Source organism: Marmota marmota, unplaced genomic scaffold, assembly GCF_001458135.2.
Source record: "Marmota marmota marmota unplaced genomic scaffold, marMar, whole genome shotgun sequence".
Lineage (NCBI taxonomy): Eukaryota > Metazoa > Chordata > Mammalia > Rodentia > Sciuridae > Marmota > Marmota marmota.
In genome coordinates this window covers 5,807,667-5,825,317 of record NW_026000076.1, presented here as the reverse complement: position 1 = coordinate 5,825,317, position 17,651 = coordinate 5,807,667, and the positions used below count along the sequence as shown (strand labels likewise).

The 17,651-nt window shown below is 32.1% G+C and overlaps 1 protein-coding gene across 5 annotated transcripts in view; it reads left to right on the top strand.

The window, feature by feature from the left end:
* The window catches only part of Fnbp1l (formin binding protein 1 like), a 70,464-nt gene that overhangs the window by 40,955 nt on the left and 11,858 nt on the right, over nucleotides 1-17,651 (top strand). For 3 of the 5 annotated variants that reach the window (XM_048814425.1, XM_048814424.1, XM_048814427.1), the window contains 6 exons: nucleotides 1,406-1,534; nucleotides 3,157-3,303; nucleotides 5,270-5,473; nucleotides 6,876-7,034; nucleotides 11,919-11,933; nucleotides 15,993-16,102. In XM_048814425.1, the coding sequence (XP_048670382.1) occupies nucleotides 1,406-1,534; nucleotides 3,157-3,303; nucleotides 5,270-5,473; nucleotides 6,876-7,034; nucleotides 11,919-11,933; nucleotides 15,993-16,102 (764 nt within the window). The remainder of the gene's footprint in view (nucleotides 1-1,405; nucleotides 1,535-3,156; nucleotides 3,304-5,269; nucleotides 5,474-6,875; nucleotides 7,035-11,918; nucleotides 11,934-15,992; nucleotides 16,103-17,651) is intronic. The other 2 variants (XM_015500880.2, XM_048814426.1) reach the window with 1 other exon arrangement.

The window sequence follows — 17,651 nt, the reverse complement described above, 5'->3', positions numbered from 1 at the left end:
GTTTTTTTTTCCCCTTTCCCCTCACAACCTCTTATATGTAATTTTGTGTAACAATGAGGGTCTCCTTCCATTTCCATACTATTTCCCTTCTCTCTCCCTTTCCCTCCCACCACTCGTCTCTGTTTAATGTTAATCTTTTCCTCATGCTCTTCTTCCCTGCTCTGTTCTTAGTTGCTCTCCTTATATCAAAGAAGACATTTGGCATTTGTTTTTTAAGGATCGGCCAGCTTCACTTAACATAATCTGCTCTAATGCCATCCATTTCCCTGCAAATTCCATGATTTTGTCATTTTTTAGTGCTGTGTAATACTCCATTTGTATAAATGCCACATTTTTTTTTATCCATTCATCTATTGAAGGGCATCTGGGTTGGTTCCACAGTCTAGCTATTGTGACAATTCTTACTTTTTTTCCCCCTGTTATTTTAGAACAGTTGAGAAATTTAGATAACCCCCCAATATGTTTAGAATTAACAATTGTTGTTTATATTCTAATATTCTCATTAATGTAGATAATATTAATTTGGCTTTTTACAAGAAATCAAGAACAGAATCATATCCTACATAAGCATTATTTAAAGAACCTTTGGTTTTGTAGAGATGAAAATCATTCAATAGTACATTATTCAGAAATCTCTTTTTGTATTTCTTTTATGCGTATTTGTCCTGTAGAAATTAATGCAGGGCTGCAGGGCCTCATACATTCTAGTCAAGTGCTTTACCTCTGAGTTACATCCCCAGCTTTTTTCCCTTTTTTTTGGGGGGGGTCTCTTTAAGTTTTTATTTTTGAGACGGGGTCCTGCTAAGTTGCCCAGACTGGGTTAAACTTGCAATTCTCCTGCCTCAGTGTCCTGAGTAGCTAGGATTACAGGTGTGAGACACTAGCCTGCCTTAAAAACAAAAACAAACCTACACACATTTTAATCATTATTTACTTCAGCTGTGATTTTTAGTTTCATATTTTAATTGGATATAAGTGTATTATAAAGAAATGATTGTTTTATTTTTAACTTTTTTAATAGTCTAAAATACTTTGAAGTTAACATGTTTTCTTGCTCTTCTGATTAAAAATATACTGGTTCAAGCTATAATGTTGTCATTTTATGTTTTCTATGTGGATTTTGTAAGAAGAGACTTCATTTGAACGGATTATTGCAAGGGAAGAGGACTATTACAATAGGAAGAGGGAGGATTTTGCAATTAGGAGACCACTCTGACTATAAAATCTGCAAGCATGTCCTTTAAATTATATCAATAATTTGAAAGAGATCACTTTGTTATTATCTTGACATCAAGTGTTGACTTCTCCACAGATATATGATCTGATTTTAGTATGATTTTTTCAGAAAAGTGAATTGTATGATTTCATTGTTGGTGGTAATTGATTGGGACCAATTTACCTTTAGGCCAAACAACAGTTGAACCTGCGTACACATATGGCTGATGAAAATAAAAATGAATATGCAGCACAGTTACAAAACTTTAATGGAGAACAACACAAGCATTTCTACGTAGTGATTCCTCAGATATACAAGGTAAATTTTAGCTATTTGAAGTTAACTGTTTCAGTTTGAAGAGTTAGACTTAAAATGTAAAACTTAAGGGTTTTTTGGACATATTTCAGGGTGTTGGGGATCAAATCCATGGTTTTATGGAGGCTAGGTAAGCCACTGAGCTACATCCCCAGCCCCAAAACTTAAGATTAGTATGTTTTTAGATTTACTAGTCACCAAAAATGGTGATAAGAGATTTTTTTTATGATTACATATTTGAAAAGTAAATTTTCCCTAACTTTTAAAGTATAAATTTTCCTGTACATTTCTTATTAGTGTTATAAATAGTCCACAAAACAATGACATTTTGAGATAAATTTTAATACTCTATTATTATATATTTTGACTTCACAGGAAGAATTTCTTTGAAGTATATTGTAATATGTTCACATAGAATTAGAATGTTGTAGCTTTTTGATACCATTCTAGAAACTTTGGCATTAGTACAGGTGATAGAAATTAATCTTCTAAAAATATATTCAAGTCTTATAAAATACTAGCCTGGTTTCTGCCTATTTGTCTCTCAGGCTCTGTTAGATCATAACTGTAATTCAGGCCTTGAGCTTGTTTATCAGTTCTGTCCATCATTACTTAATGATAACAGTTGCTACACAGGTAAAGACCCTAGACTTTTCATGAGGATTAAATTAGCCTTTTCTAGATGGAATAGAAATTAGAGAAAAGGGATTTAGTAAAACTGTCAAATGAGATAATCCCTAGGAGAGCAGAGTTTATATGGGAAGAGTGTCAGCCTAACTAGAAGTCAAAGTGGAATTTCACAGGAAACATAGTTAGAGTTGGGTATCAGATTCTGGTCATTTATTCCAAAGCACCAAGCCTACCAGTCATCACTCTGTGATGCTTTTATCCTCTTTATTTTTTGGAAAGAATTTAACTTGGATAAACTACGTTTTGTGTTTCGAGGTCTGACATCCTTTTGTTTAGATCTTGCTATGATGCAATCTTGCAACTTTGTGATGCCAGGAGCAATTCTTTTGTGAAAATGCTGGTCTTAAACTCCCAGGCTCTGTGAAGTAATTAAAGAGAGAAATAGTAGTATGGAGTTTGAGGACTTGAGCAGTGCAGCTGCTTATTAGAAAAGAGAAGGTCAGTGTTGGCAAATAAAACGGTATTAAAAAAAAAAACAACAAAAAACCTTTCAATTATTGGGCTTCATGTGTTTCAATATATTTCCTGTGGCATTTGATCATGTGACTTCTTATTTTTCCTCATGTATTCCCAATGCTTTGATAGTTATTCTGAGCTATAGGCTGTGATATGGACTGAGTACCTGTTGGTATGCGTTCAACTGTTGGATGCCTAGTCTGACCAGATATTACTATAATATTCTGAACGAATTTTAAGGAGTTGTAAGTCTCAGACTTGTGTATGTTATAGGTTAGTTACTTAAAAAAAAAAATTATTGCAAGAATTTTGTCTTTGAAGAACTTTCCATGGAAGCAAGGAAAAAAAAAACTAAGTATTGCTGAACAGAACTTGTTAAAAGATATTAGGATAGAAATTTTTAATTATATTTTTTTAGGGGGGTCACTAATTCTTCAAAATAAGAAATTCAGTTTTCTTTAAAAATTTATTTTTATTAGCAACTACAAGAAATGGATGAACGAAGGACTATTAAACTCAGTGAGTGTTACAGAGGATTCGCAGATTCAGAACGCAAAGTTATTCCTATCATTTCAAAATGTTTGGAAGGAATGATTCTTGCAGCAAAATCAGTTGATGAAAGAAGAGTAAGTGCTATATAATTGTCTTTGAATAAATGTATTTGGCTTAAGTATGTAGTTTAATGAAATGGGTTGGGAAAGGAGTAAAGTAATTTGATAGGTATTTTGTTCTAAATTATATTCTATGGAAGAAAGTTATGCAATTTGTTAGGCTTCTTTGGATTCTAAGAATCATTCTAACTGCTAAAATTCTGACTTAAAAAATGTTTTTTTTTCCCCAAAACTCTTCCTTTCCCCACTAATTTTTTAGTACTGACCCAAGAGTATAGCTGTGAACTGTATTACAGTTGTATTATACTGTTAGTCTACTGAAATTTTAGAAAAGAAAGTGGTTAGATTTAGAGTTGCCAGAGTTGGCTTTAACACAAAGAGTTTATACTTAAGCTCAACCAAGAAACATGAGTAAGCTGGGTATGGTGGCATATGCCTATTATATCACCTACTCAGGAGGCTGAAGCAGTAGGATTGAAAGTTCAAGGCCAACCTCGGCAACTTAGTGAGACCCTATCTCAAAAATAAGAAGGACTTGGGGTATAGCTCAGTGGTAGAGCACTTGCCTAGCATGTATAAAGCCCTGGTACTTTGTAGTACAATTTCTTGTACTACAAAAAGAAAAATGATCCATGAGAAAGAGGAAAGAGGGCATTGTGAGTAGAGGAAATGGGTTAATTTACTACCCTTGAGGAAATAAAATCTCATTGCATTGTATCTTGATTGTAGTGTAATTGAATCTAGTATCTGATCATTTCTTAGTAAAAGTTGATTAACCAAAAAGCATGATTAGCAGAAATTCAGAGTACAAGGAAAAAAGCAAGAGAAAAGAACTAGGTTTGGGGGATAATCAGATATGTACCACATATTTTATTGTTCACAGTAAGCCTATCAAACTTATCAGGTAGGCATAGTGAGAATCCTTCCTAGCAACTAATAGAATGCTTACATCTAATGAGGAGGATTTTTTTACTTCTTTAATTGGGAATTCCAGTATTTTCATATTACAGGATCCAAAGTTAGGTACTTTCTGTTCTTGCCCTCTGCTTATTTTTACCCTTTAGTGAATTGAGGGCAACATTAGTTACAAAAGTAGGAAATGACTTAAATGACTGGCAAAGTATGCTGCTAACAGAAACAGGAAGCAGAAGAACCAGGTATTCTCTTTGAAAATGAGAGTAAGACGTCAGTGAAACATTCAGATAGAGATAAGTATGTCTAGAGGGTTATATGGTACTTACATGAATTTTCAAGTTTTAGGTGAACAGTATTAACTTTGTATGTTCATACTTGCTTTTTGCACTCAGTATTATGAGATCTTTCCCCATTACTCTGCTAATATCCCACAGAATGTATTTAACCTTTCCTCCATTAGATGAATGAGTCTTTTTTTTTTTTAACATTTTTTTTTTTAGTTGTCAGTGGACCTTTATTTTATTTATATGTGGTGCTGAGAATCGAACCCAGGGCCTCACACATGCTAGGCAAGCGCTCTACCACTTAGTCACAACCCCAACCCAGATGAATGAGTCTTTCTACTCACTTTTTTTTTTATGGTTAGATGCTTTTTCCTCATTCTAAATTTCAACTTCTTGTTGACATCCCTTAAAGCAAAGGGTTTTTTTCCTTTGAAACTTCTTGTAATTTCTGCTTGATAATAGCCTCTTTTCTGTGTTCCTTTGGTTTAGATAGTTTTAGCTAGCTCACTAGTCATCAGATGAATTTTGAGGGGGAAAGCTACTGAGTGAAAACATTTTATGACTTTTATAAATTGATAATTTATTTGCAAGTTAGTATATTTTGGATATATTTAGGATTTACTACCAGTTCACAGGAAGACTTTATTCATTTTAAGCCTTTGATGATTACTATAGAATTATTTTTTTAAACTTATTTGTTTCCTTGTACTGATTAAAGTTTTGAAAGTTAATGTATTATGAGCAAATGAAAAGGTTAAAAAAGTTTGTTTTTTTATGGATAGGATTCTCAAATGGTGGTAGACTCCTTCAAGTCTGGCTTTGAACCTCCAGGAGACTTTCCATTTGAAGATTACAGTCAGCATATTTATAGAACCATTTCTGATGGAACTATCAGTGCATCCAAACAGGAGAGTGGGAAAGTGGATGCCAAAACCACAGTAGGAAAGGCCAAGGGCAAATTGTGGCTCTTTGGAAAGAAGCCAAAGGTAAAAGTCATAAAATTCCTATATGCTAATCAGATCTTTTTAGTAGGTCAATTAAACCAATGTAGGTATTGAGTGGATAATAATTTACTGTTAATGGAGGGTAAATATTTTCAGTTGGAACGGTTCAGTTAACCTTTCAGTTACAGGAAATTGAAAAAATTATTTCTAGATTTTACATTTGACCACCACTTAATAATGAATAAGAATTGTTAATATCTCTGAAGTTAAATGCTTTTGAAATTTTATTTCTGTATAGTTTCCATCAGAATTTCTAAGGAAATATGACTCTAACTGAAAGATCACAAAAATCACAGTTCTCAATTGGAATGAATGATTAACCACAGTAATGTGTCAAATTAGAACTTGTAGATTGTACTAATTGTCTCTATCATCTGTGAGTTTTTAATGGGAAAAGCTCAGTGTTCTTGAATAATTACAGTTAAAAGAAAATCTCTAGTTAGCTAAGAGAATTTTACTCTTCGTGTTAAAGCCTAGCCTTTTACATGTTATTTATTTTAGGCAAGTAAACCTAGATTAGCAAATGGAATGGATAATTGCTTTGTCTTTCTTATTTATGTATTGATTCTAATAGTGTCATGTCAGTAAGGAGAATAGGTATATGCCTTTAGTATGATGTGCTGTATTTATTAAAGTATACTTGATTATTTTAATTTATTCCTTTGATCTTGGTATATAAGTGTAACTAAAATTTAACTCTATGCCTACAAATATATTTTAAAGCACAATTATAATTAACCCAGGCTTTATTCATGCTCTTAATAATATTGTCCAGTCAAGAAGTTAAGAGGTGAGAACATTTTTTTGGTCATATCAGAGTAGCTAGAAGAGCTTTAAAATGTAAGAAATATTGAAGTTTATTTAAAAAGAGTTGAAATAAGGAAGAAATACAAACAGTCTCAGAGGAAAGCTAGTGAATATAATAATTTTCTTTTTGCTTATTTGTGAAGATAATCAGGGATAGTTAATATTTTATATACATGGTATCTTTAGCTATAGATACTGCCTTTTGCCCTATACAGGTTAAGTATAAGCTGCATAGGAATAAATGGTGGCGCTAATATTCTATATTTCTAGAATATTATAGAAGTCAGCAGAGAATTTTATCTAGGCCTTTTTATTTTAACATTATAATTTGTGTATTCTACTTTTAATTTGTCAGCTTATAAAAATGATCAAGTGAAATGGTATATTTTAAAAGTAAGTTTGACTTTTTAAAAATTATAATTTTGGGCAAAACTGAATTTACTTTCTTATAATATTTTTATAGAAAAATTATTCAAGGTATATTTTGTGAAAAGTATGTTGCCAAAAATAGAATTTTCATTTAGGAAAAAACTATGCACATTTGGCTTATTGATTCCTTTCTTTATTTCCATATTAGCCACAGTCCCCACCCTTAACCCCTACTAGTTTATTCACATCCAGTACTCCTAATGGGTCCCAGTTTCTCACATTCTCCATTGAGCCCGTGCATTATTGTATGAATGAAATAAAAACAGGGAAGCCCAGAATTCCTTCTTTCAGAAGCCTCAAAAGAGGGGTAAGTTTAATAATGGGTTAAAATGCATGATGGCCTATTGTGTGTGTAGTGTGGCTTTTAATACTCTCCACCCTCATTATAAGGCTCTCTCTCCTATAAAGACATAGTTTAAAAACACCACAGAATTAAGTATAGCTGCCCTCAAGTTAAAACAACTCCTCTTTATAACATTTGAAATGCTCAACCATAAAAGAATGGTGTTATAAAGAGGGTGCTGGGTACCATCATATTTTAGCTATTTTTTTTTTGTTTATGTGAAATTATATGTTCACCATTGTCTTGTAATGTATTTACATTTTTAAGACTTTCAGTAATTTGTCACTGGAGTTACTGATGTAATAATTTGTCACTAATTCTGATTTTACCTGCCAATTTTATAAAGTAGTATATTGTTGACAATAAAATGCCAAGCTTAATTTTAATTGCCCTATTTAACTTTTAGAAACAAAACACAATTTCCAGTTACTTAATACAAAATAAAGATAGGCACATTAAATGTAAAGACTGATTAAAGATCAAATTAATATATTAGAAGGTAACTTTGTAAATTATAAACCCTATAAGAGTACTTAGGTATTATTGAGTAATATGTACATGGAATTTGTTTTACTGATCTAAAAAATAATTTTTTATCAGAATTTTCCCTTTATTCTTTTTTTAAATTGGCCAGCTTTTTGACATTTACTTATTCCTAATGATATTCTGCAAATAAAAACTTATAAAATAGTAAAGTGAAGATACAGTATTAAATTGTTTCTTAGAAACAACTATCTATTACAGATAAATGTATTTCATTTTGTTAGTGAGGCTGGTTTTTTCTTTCCCTTCCTCCTTTCCTTCTTTCTCCCTGCTTCCTTTCTGCATTCTCCCACCTTCCCTCATTTTCTCTCTCCCTGGCCTCACTTCCTGTCTCCCAGCTTCCTTTCTTTCTTAGCTCCCATTTTTCCTCCCAGGGCCTTGTACATGCTAATAAGCATTTGTTCTAACACTGACCTGTTCCTCCACCCCATTATTTTTCTTGTTTATATTTGATTTTTAGGCTGTGCTTTACATATTCATAGCCTATAATTTAGATCACTTATAAAATTTGTGTGGACATTCAAAAACATAGGTATGATAACCCACAGGTGAGAAATAATTCAGTGTCATTAGAAGTACAATCATTAATATTAATATATTAAAGTTGGATTCCTTCCTTTTTTCTTCTTTCTTTTCTTCCCTGTTTTTCTTCCTTTCTGTAGCCCTTTCTGACATCAAATTACATTTTGGTCACTTGTAGAACCAAATATATTATTTATTCAGGGCAAGATTCCATTATTATCTACAGTTTCCATTAAAATAACATAAGAAACCTCACTGATGTTAGTAATGGAGCAGAAATGTTCCAATGTGTTATTTCCTTTTTCTGACTTCCTTTTTCTTCCATTGACTTGAACTACTTTGCATCTACCTTACCTAATTCTATATGTGGACGATTAGGTAGGTAATTTATGACATTTTGAAAATTGCATGTGGAAAAATTTGTATGATACTTATAGGCATGCAGGTTGTCACTTTCAAAAGTTGTTAATCCTTGTTTAAAAGACTTGAAGAGATCGTATTTGGAGTTTCTTTTGCCTGAATTATGAGGGTAGCATTGATTCCCATATTACTTCTCTGTGTCAGAGATATAAAGGATGAGTCCATGAAAGAAATTAGAAATGGGAGAGAAGCTTAAATATATGGCATCTTCATTCTTCCTGAACAGTTTGCAGGTAGATTTTTATAACTGCAGAACTTAAAACTATTTGCTTCATTTTTTTGTTTTATATTTATATATTGCTTTAAGTAAAAATATTTATACATTGTCTTTATAGAGGCAAAAATCTCTTCTTGGTTTTAGTGTTATTTATCATACCAAAGAAGAAAGCAGTATGCAAAACAGAAAATATGACAAACCAACCAACTAGGGGATTGGAGAGTGGAGCAAGGAGGGAAGTATACTATAATTTGAGGTTGAGAAATTTCTTTGTTTTATTGGTATTTGTTAGTTTACCAGATATAATTTTGAAAATTAACCATAGAAATGTTTTTACACCACTTAAAAATTTTGTCAACGTAGAAAAATGCAAAAGGAAGAAACTAAAGCTTTAATAAGCCAGTTTCTGTGTTTTTACATGGATTGTTTCATCTGCTAAGCTTACAGTAGGCCTTTAGGTTTCTTAAAGTTAGTGAGTTGTACCATTGAATTCATAAACTCTTGTTTTGAATTCTCTTGAATTTTGTTATCCTAAATAACTTTTCCTTTAAAAATAATTTTTTAAAATTTTTATTTATTCTTTTTCTCCTTCATCTGCCCTTCAGTACTGGGGTTTCTTTTTAAAAAAAGAAAACTAGTGTTTTTAGTTTCCAGTGTCAGTAAGGATGTAAGAAATATTGATTAATGTTGCTGAGTTTAACAGTGGTACCAGTGGATCTTTTCTGAGGGTGAAGATCTGTAATTGCCCTCTGTGACATCAAGTTCTAACCATTAATGGACATTTAGGAACTATACCAAAACTTGACTGCTTAATATACAAACTAATCATTTTTACCCTCTAACTACTTCACTTGAGCTTTATTTAGTACTCTTTTTTAAAAGTAATATTATCTAGCAATAATGAGTTGTTTTTCATCTAAATTATTTATGACAATATAGACTTCCAGAACTATTTTTTAAGATTTAAAATATTCAGAGTGCAGTTCTCAAAAATTTGTTCAATTTAAATTTAAATAAAACTAATTATTTATTTAAATACCCCATTTCCTTTTTAGCTCTTTTGTATGTAGTAAGATGTAATGGATATAAAAATTTCTGGTTTATAGGTATATAATGATTGTGTATGAGAATATAGTTTCTTTGCATTAAACATATTTTACTTTAAAAGTATACAAAATATGTTTCTAATATTTTTACAAAGAATTGAAATTCTTATATCCTCATCTAAAGCCAGTGTATAAATTTATTTTCACTTGATAATAAAACCAGTTAAAAATGAACACATTAGATTTTTTTACCTATAATTATCTTAATGTTTTCTCTAAAAGATGTTCTTACAGAAATTAGAAAAACAACTTCATCACTTAGAAATTTAGCTGTTGAAAATTATTATAAAAGTAAAATACTAAAACAGTTTTGTTTCTTATCCTATATGTAATTTTGTTAATGACATTTAATGAAGACCACAAATTTTTCCTTAATTTAAATCTTTTTTCCTCCTCACCAGTAATTTTGCCATAGCAAAATAAATTGTGTTTTTTCTTTCTTAAAACTACTGACAGGGCTGGTGTTGTGGCTCAGTGGTAGAGTGCTCGCCTAGCACGTAGAAGGCCCTGGGTTCCATCCTCAGTACCATACACAATAAATAAAATAAAAGTATTGTGTCCAACTACAACTAAAAAATAAATATTTAAAAAAAACCCAAAAAACTACTGACAGTCTAAAGAATGTTAAGCTAAATTCAGAAAGATAATGAATAGCAAACATCTTTTCTTATCTTCATAACCATTAATATGTGGCCAACTCATCAGAGATAAGGGGTAGATATTTTTGCCAGATATTTATTAAAATTAATTTGTTTTTTTTTTTATGTGAAATTTTAGCTGACATCTCACTCTCTTCTCTTAAAACATAGTTTTGCCCATTGCCTTGGCATACACCTGTAATCCCAGCCACTCAGGAGGATGACAAGTTTAAGGTCTGCTTGGGAAACTTAGCAAGACTCTGGCTCAAAATAAAATTTTTGAAAAGGACTGGGAATGTAGTTCAGTGACAGAATGCTTGTACACAATAGCATGAGTAAGATTCTGAATTCAATCCCCAGTTACACCAAAAAAAAAAAAAAAAATTATTTAGAGAATAAGAAAAAATGAAAAGTTTAATAAGAGTTATTAGCTGAAATGTAATGAATGTGAAGATTAGTTTTGTAAAACTTGCTGCATATTGTGGATCACTTTGTATTTGTGTATGATGGATCCTACACCAGTTGCAAAATTCTTTTAACCCTCAGAATATGTCGGTGTGTGTGTGTGTGCTTGAGGGTGGTATTTACATAACATTTAAGAGTACTGTAGTGGGTCTTTTTAGATTGTTTCATATTTTAAAAAGAATAAGTGCTAAAATTGTAGTTATGTTTTTAGTGTTATTTTTTAAGCATATGGATTTCAGAATAAAACTGAAAAATAGAAACTATTTTCAAAGTGAAATTCAATCTATATATTTGTGTCTGTTAGGAAATATATATAGTAAACTTCATTATGGGTAACTCATTTATTATTGTGGTGATAATGTGTTTTTAAAGTGTCTGTAAAAAAGCACCTTAAAACTAAAGTAAAAATGTTACCCTCACCAAACCATGATATTTTTAAATTTAAACAATCTTTTGAACTATAAAAACCCAAATATGGTGTTTTCTTTAATGCATTGGGCATTCTGTTTTTTAGTTATTTCACATAAGACTTCTTTTTAAATGGCTAATTTTAGATCTTTTATTTTCAGAGCTTAGTATTTTTAAGAATTAAGAGCTATATGAGTAAAATTCACTTAAGCAAAAATTCTCTCTAAAAGAAAATGCATGATTACTGATAGAATGATTGCTATTTACTTTTGAGTTTTAGTTAAACTTAGAAAATATCTGCCCATTATCATCAGTGTATGTTTTTTTATTATTATTATTATTTTTATTTTTGCAAGTAATTTGCTTTTCCAAAATGTGCTTAAAAATTTTTTTTCTGGCATAATTGTTTGGATTGTGAAATGTACATGATTTATTTTAATATTATAAAGTATAGGTTATTGCATCTTCTGTATTATAGTTTCATGTGAATAATTTACCATTTCTTTCTGTTTTCCATTGAACTATTCAGTGGTCGGTGAAGATGGTAAGCCTCGTGTGCTGATATATATACTGTGCCAACATTAAGTAATCTCAAAACATTGTTTTGTTTAATTCAAAACAAGTGGTAAAGTACATCCCACATTATCACCTTGTGTTTTTTTTTTTTTTTTTATAATTTAATCCATAGTCCAATATATCCCAGTACCTCTCAGTGTCATAGATTATAAAGTAATGTGGTTAACTGTCATGGACCATTAAGTTCTTAAATGTGATTGGGTGGAGTCCTTGTCATGTTATAGTGAAGAATAAAATTATACTACATATTATTTTAAGGGTTACATGGTAGAGGCTGAATGTGGAATATACTCCTGTAATCCCAATGACTCAGGAGACTGAGGCAGGAGGATTGCAAGTTTGAGGCCAGCCTGAGCAGTTCAGTGAGGTCCTAAAGAACTTAGTGAGACCCTGTATCAAAATAAAAATTAGATGTAGCTCAGTGGTTAAGAACCCCTGGGTTCAATCTGCAATACCCGCCTGCCCCCCGCCCCCCAAAAAAAGAAGGGTTACATGGTAGAGCAAAAATCCATGGTATATGCAGAAGGAAAATTTAGCATAAATTATTTTTCCTAGCATTCTTAAGAAAGGTCATATAAAGTTTATTTGTAGTTTATCTTATACACTACACTGTTAGATTTCTCCAAAAAGAAAGAAATTGACCTACTAGTTTTATTATGAAGTCAATGCTCTGTTTTTCTGTACCACTGAAGGGAAACAGAAATATAAATAATCTAATGTGTGTATGTGTGTGTGTGTGTGTGTGTGTGTGTGTGTGTGTGTGAATTTTTCACCATTTCAGATGTTAATGGAGCTACATTATGAAGAACTAAATCAGAATTACTGGGAGTTTGTATATGAAACTGTACAAAATAACTTTTGGAAAATAGACTTTTTTTTAGACAGTTCAAATTTAACCTTTATAAATTCCCTTATAGTAAGAAAGGTTGTTAAATACCCCAGAGGGCTTCTTCACATCCATAAGAAATAGAGTTTATTCTCATATTCTATGTAAGAATGAGTCATAATGTTGAAATGAGATATTAGAAATTTGGGTGCCTAGGCTAGTCACAGTGGCACACACCTGTAATCTCAGCTACTCAGGAGGCTGAGACAGGATGATCGCAAATTTGAGACCAGATTGGGTAATTTAATAGAGATTCTGTGCTTCAAATAAAAAAGTAAAAATGGCTGGGGATGTAGTTCAGTAGTAGAGCACTATTGGGTTCAGCCTGCAGTAACCTAGTGTGTGTAAGGTGGGAGGAATGCAGGTGCTGTAGGTATCTAATGTTAATAAATTTGATCATGAGGTTGATTAGGAATAAGTGGAAATATGGTAGATTTTGCTTGTGGGAAATTATGAGTTTTTAATAATATCCCCTCCCCCAAAAAGGCCTACCGTAGAATTGTTTTTCTTTTGTATAATACTGTTTTCCCCATTATGTCAGGGAGAGAATTTTTATTTGTTTGTTTTTGTGGTGCTGGGATTTGAACCCAGGCAAGCACTTTACCACTGAGCATTATGTATTTCTTCATTAAGAAAAATTTCAAGGGGCTGGGGTTGTGGCTCAGAGGTGGAGCACTTGCCTACCATGCATGAGGTACTGGGTTCGATCCTCAGCATCACATAAAAATAAAATAAAGATATTGTGTCCACCTATAACTAAAAAATAAATATTAAAAAAGAAAGAAAATTCAAGGTTTTCAGAAATATTCTAAAAAATGTAAATTAGAAGTTTGTCTTTGGCACGTATATAATAGTTTAAAACATGCACCGCAGATTAGAATAAATCTGACAATTTGTGTTGAAAATTAACTACTACATTTAAAAGAACTTTGTATAGGAAATTTTGTCATTCATTTAATTAGGTCAGATTTGGTTGCTTGAAGATGTTACATCTGGTGACTGGTAGGTGAAAGCACAAAGGATACTTAGGATGCTCTACTTTTTGTAGGCAAGTTTGCTGAATATCCTTAGTAGGCAGGCCACTGGGGAATGATTCTGGGGATTTTGTTTTTTAATTAAATGTTACATTTGGTCATGATTCACCTTAAAAGTGAGTTTTTTTAAAAAAGTAACCAGGTCAGTTGCAGTGGCCTTGGGAGGCAGAGACAAGGAGGATCGTGAGTTCAAAGCCAGCCTCAGCAACAGTGAGGTGCTAAGCAACTCAGTGAGACCCTGTCTCCAAGTGAAATATAAAATAGGGCTGGGGATGTGTCTTAGTGGTCTAGTGCTCCTAAGTTCAATCCCTGGTACCCACTGAAAAAGGGCAGGGGGAGAAGCATGTGGTGGCACATGCCTGTAGCCCAGCAGCTTGACAGGCTGAAACGGGAGGATCACAAGTTCATAGCCAACCTCAGCAACCCTTAATAACTTAGTGGGACCATTTCAAAAATAAAAAATAAGGCCTGGGGATAAAGCTCAGTTGATAGAGTGCTTGCCTTACATGCTCAAAGCTTTGGGTTCAATCTCCAGCACCACCAATAAATGAATGAATGAATAAATAAATAAATGATGATGATGATGATGATGATGATAAATAAAAATGCTGGGGGTGATAGCTTACACCTGTAATCCCAGCCTCACAGGAGACTGAGGTAGGACGATTGCAAATTCAAGGCTAGTCTCTACAACCTAGTGTCTGTCTTAAAATTAAAAATAAATAAATAAAGATGGCTGAGGATGTGGCTCAGTAGTTAAGTGCCCCTAGGTTCAGTCCCTGGTACCAAAGGAAAAAAGAAAAGTAAGTGAAGCATTCTTGTGGATGGTAATATAAAGCTACTTGGCATATAAATGGCCTAAAAAACAAGAATGCATTTCTTACTCATTTCAGCAAACACTTTAAAAAATTAGGCTATATTCATATTCTTACGATAACCATTTTAAAAGAAAAATGGAGAATAATAGTTATCATTAATTTGGGAATTATGTAAACAGTTAATGTTTACATTAAATGGGTTTAATAATTGCTAGTATTTATTCTATTGTAATCTCTAATAATGTAGCTAAAGTAACAGTGCCTAAAATAACATTTATGAGGGAAAAGACATCATTTAGTACAAAGTGTACACTTAAATACCTGAAGTTTTTATTAAATCGCATAATTTCTTGACTAAGAAAACATCAAAAAAGGAGTTGGGATTGTTCAGTGGTAGAGCGCTTGCCTAGCAGGTGTGAGGCACTGGGTTCGATCCTCAGCACCACATATAAATAAATAAATAAAATAAAGGTATTGTGTTTATCTACAACTGAAAATATTTTTTTAAAAATCAAAAAAATTTTAGACACCAAGAATCCTTCCTAAAGAACAATTAGATCCTTTCTTTAAATTGTATCTTTCTTCCAGATACAGCTGAAGTATGTTATTTGATTTTACATAAGGAAAATTCCAAGTATACTCCATATATGAATATAATTATTATTCATTGGATAGTTCTACCTTTTGCTTTTTAATGATCAGATATGTCTTGATTCTGAAGAATGGTTTAATGAATGTAATCAAAGACTATAATGCAATATTGAAGTATATTTCATTAATTAGTTGTTTTTATGAGGTAAGTTGCTTACTTAACTCAGTTTTATAAGTTATACATATTTTTAATTTGAACATTTGTAACATCCTAAATATGGCAATGGGTTTGATTTTAAAAAGTGGTGATGCGCAGTATTTGAAATAACTTGTACAGATAAGAAATGTTATGTGTTTCCATTTTGTTGTTGTTGCTGTAAGAAAATTCATATGTATTCATTTTAACTCTGCCAAGACTTGAAAATAATGTGATATTAGTAATTACCAATCATCTGTATTTGGTGATATTTTTACCTATTTTGTTTTATGTTTTTTAAAAATGACTAAAATGTGAGGCTTTTCAATATAATTGCTTTCATCAATATACACATCTATGTAGATTTGTTTATTTTTTAAAGGGGGCTATTTGAGACATTTGAAATTAAACTTAAAATTTGTATATATTCTTACTTCATAGTAAATTTTAAAAATAAATGTCCTGAAAATGTCTTTCATAATGATTTAGATCTTCTTTTCAGGGGCCAGCGCTAGAAGATTTCAGTCATCTGCCGCCAGAACAGAGACGTAAAAAACTGCAGCAGCGCATTGATGAACTTAACAGGGAACTACAGAAAGAATCAGACCAAAAGTAGTGTTTCTTTAAGTCCTCTCTATCATTATTTCTTTTAGAATCTACTTTGTATGATGTGTGTAAGGTTTCAAAATCATAACATCTTATGCTGGGGATTTAGCTCAGTGATACAGTGCTTGCCTAACATGTACAGGGCCTGGTTTTGCTATCTAGCCACACATCGAAAAGAATAGAATTAGGCATCCTATTTGAAATGTCTTTTGAGAGAAATATATACTTCAAGCAAAAATTTTATGTTTGCTGGGTCATAGATAAAAATGAAGTGTTAGAGATTTTCTTTAATTATCTATTTTTATTAGGTGTTTATAAATATATATACTTATTCCTTCCATAAATTTGTAAAATAGTTTGATTATTCATTTTCAAGAGTAGTTTGACCGACGCTAACTACCTCTTGTACTACCTCAGTTCAACAGCAACCAGAGACTATAATTACTTTGTTGGCTGTAAAACATGTTGGCAGCTGGGTGCAGTGGTGCACACTTGTAACACCAGTGGCTCTGGAGACTTGAGGCAAGAGGATCGCAAGTTTAAAGTCAACCTCAGCAACTTGGAGAGGACCTGAGCAACTCAATGAGACTCTGTCTCTAAATGAAAATATTAAAAAGGGATGGAGATGTGGCTCCAATGCTTAAGTGCACTTGGGTTTAATCCCCGGTACCCTCCCCCCAAAATGTTGGTAGACTTACGCTTTAATTTTTTTATTTTACAAAATTTTCCTTTATTCAGTTTTGAAGAAGTGTACTGGGTTTAATCCCTGGTAATAAAACAAAACAAAACAAAATGTTGGTAGATATTGCTCAGTCATTTATAGCTTCATATTCATTCACTTGTACTTTTTTTTTTTTACAAAGTTTAATTTTTAAGAAGTGATCATAGAGTTTTTTTTTTTTAAATGATGAATAAAGGGTGATTACAATGAATTGGTGGCTTACCAAACATAAAATTGGGACTTAAACTAAAGCATGAGAGATTGAAAATTAAAGTTTTGATGTTGAAAAAATTGTGTATCAGGAGCCAGACATGATGGTGCATGCCTATAATCCCAACAACTTAGGAGGCAGAGGCAGGAGATTGCAAGTTCAAGGCTAGCCTAAGCAACTTAATGAGACTCTTGTCTCAAAAAGGGATAGAGATATAAAGTGCCCCTGGGTTTGATCCCCAGTTACCCCCACCCCCCAAAAAATTGTGTATCAGGTGTGATACACAAATGAAATTTTACAGTTACAGTCAATTTTTAGTAACTAATGGTCTATAAAGTCACCATGAGCACTAAATTATCGAATATTAAAACATTGCTCCTTAGGGAAAGGGAGATACAGTGTTAGGTGCCAGGTAACCCTGGTCCAACCTTTTCATTAATAGATAGATACATAATCTTGTTTTATATGTTTCTGTCTAAAGACACCTTATTTGATACATACTGTTGATTCATTAACTTTGAATCCTGCCAATGACAATGTAACTCATACTTACCAAAACTTACATAAGACTTGATTTCTCCATTAGTAACATTACAGACTTCTTGTGCTGAGGAACACTAGAC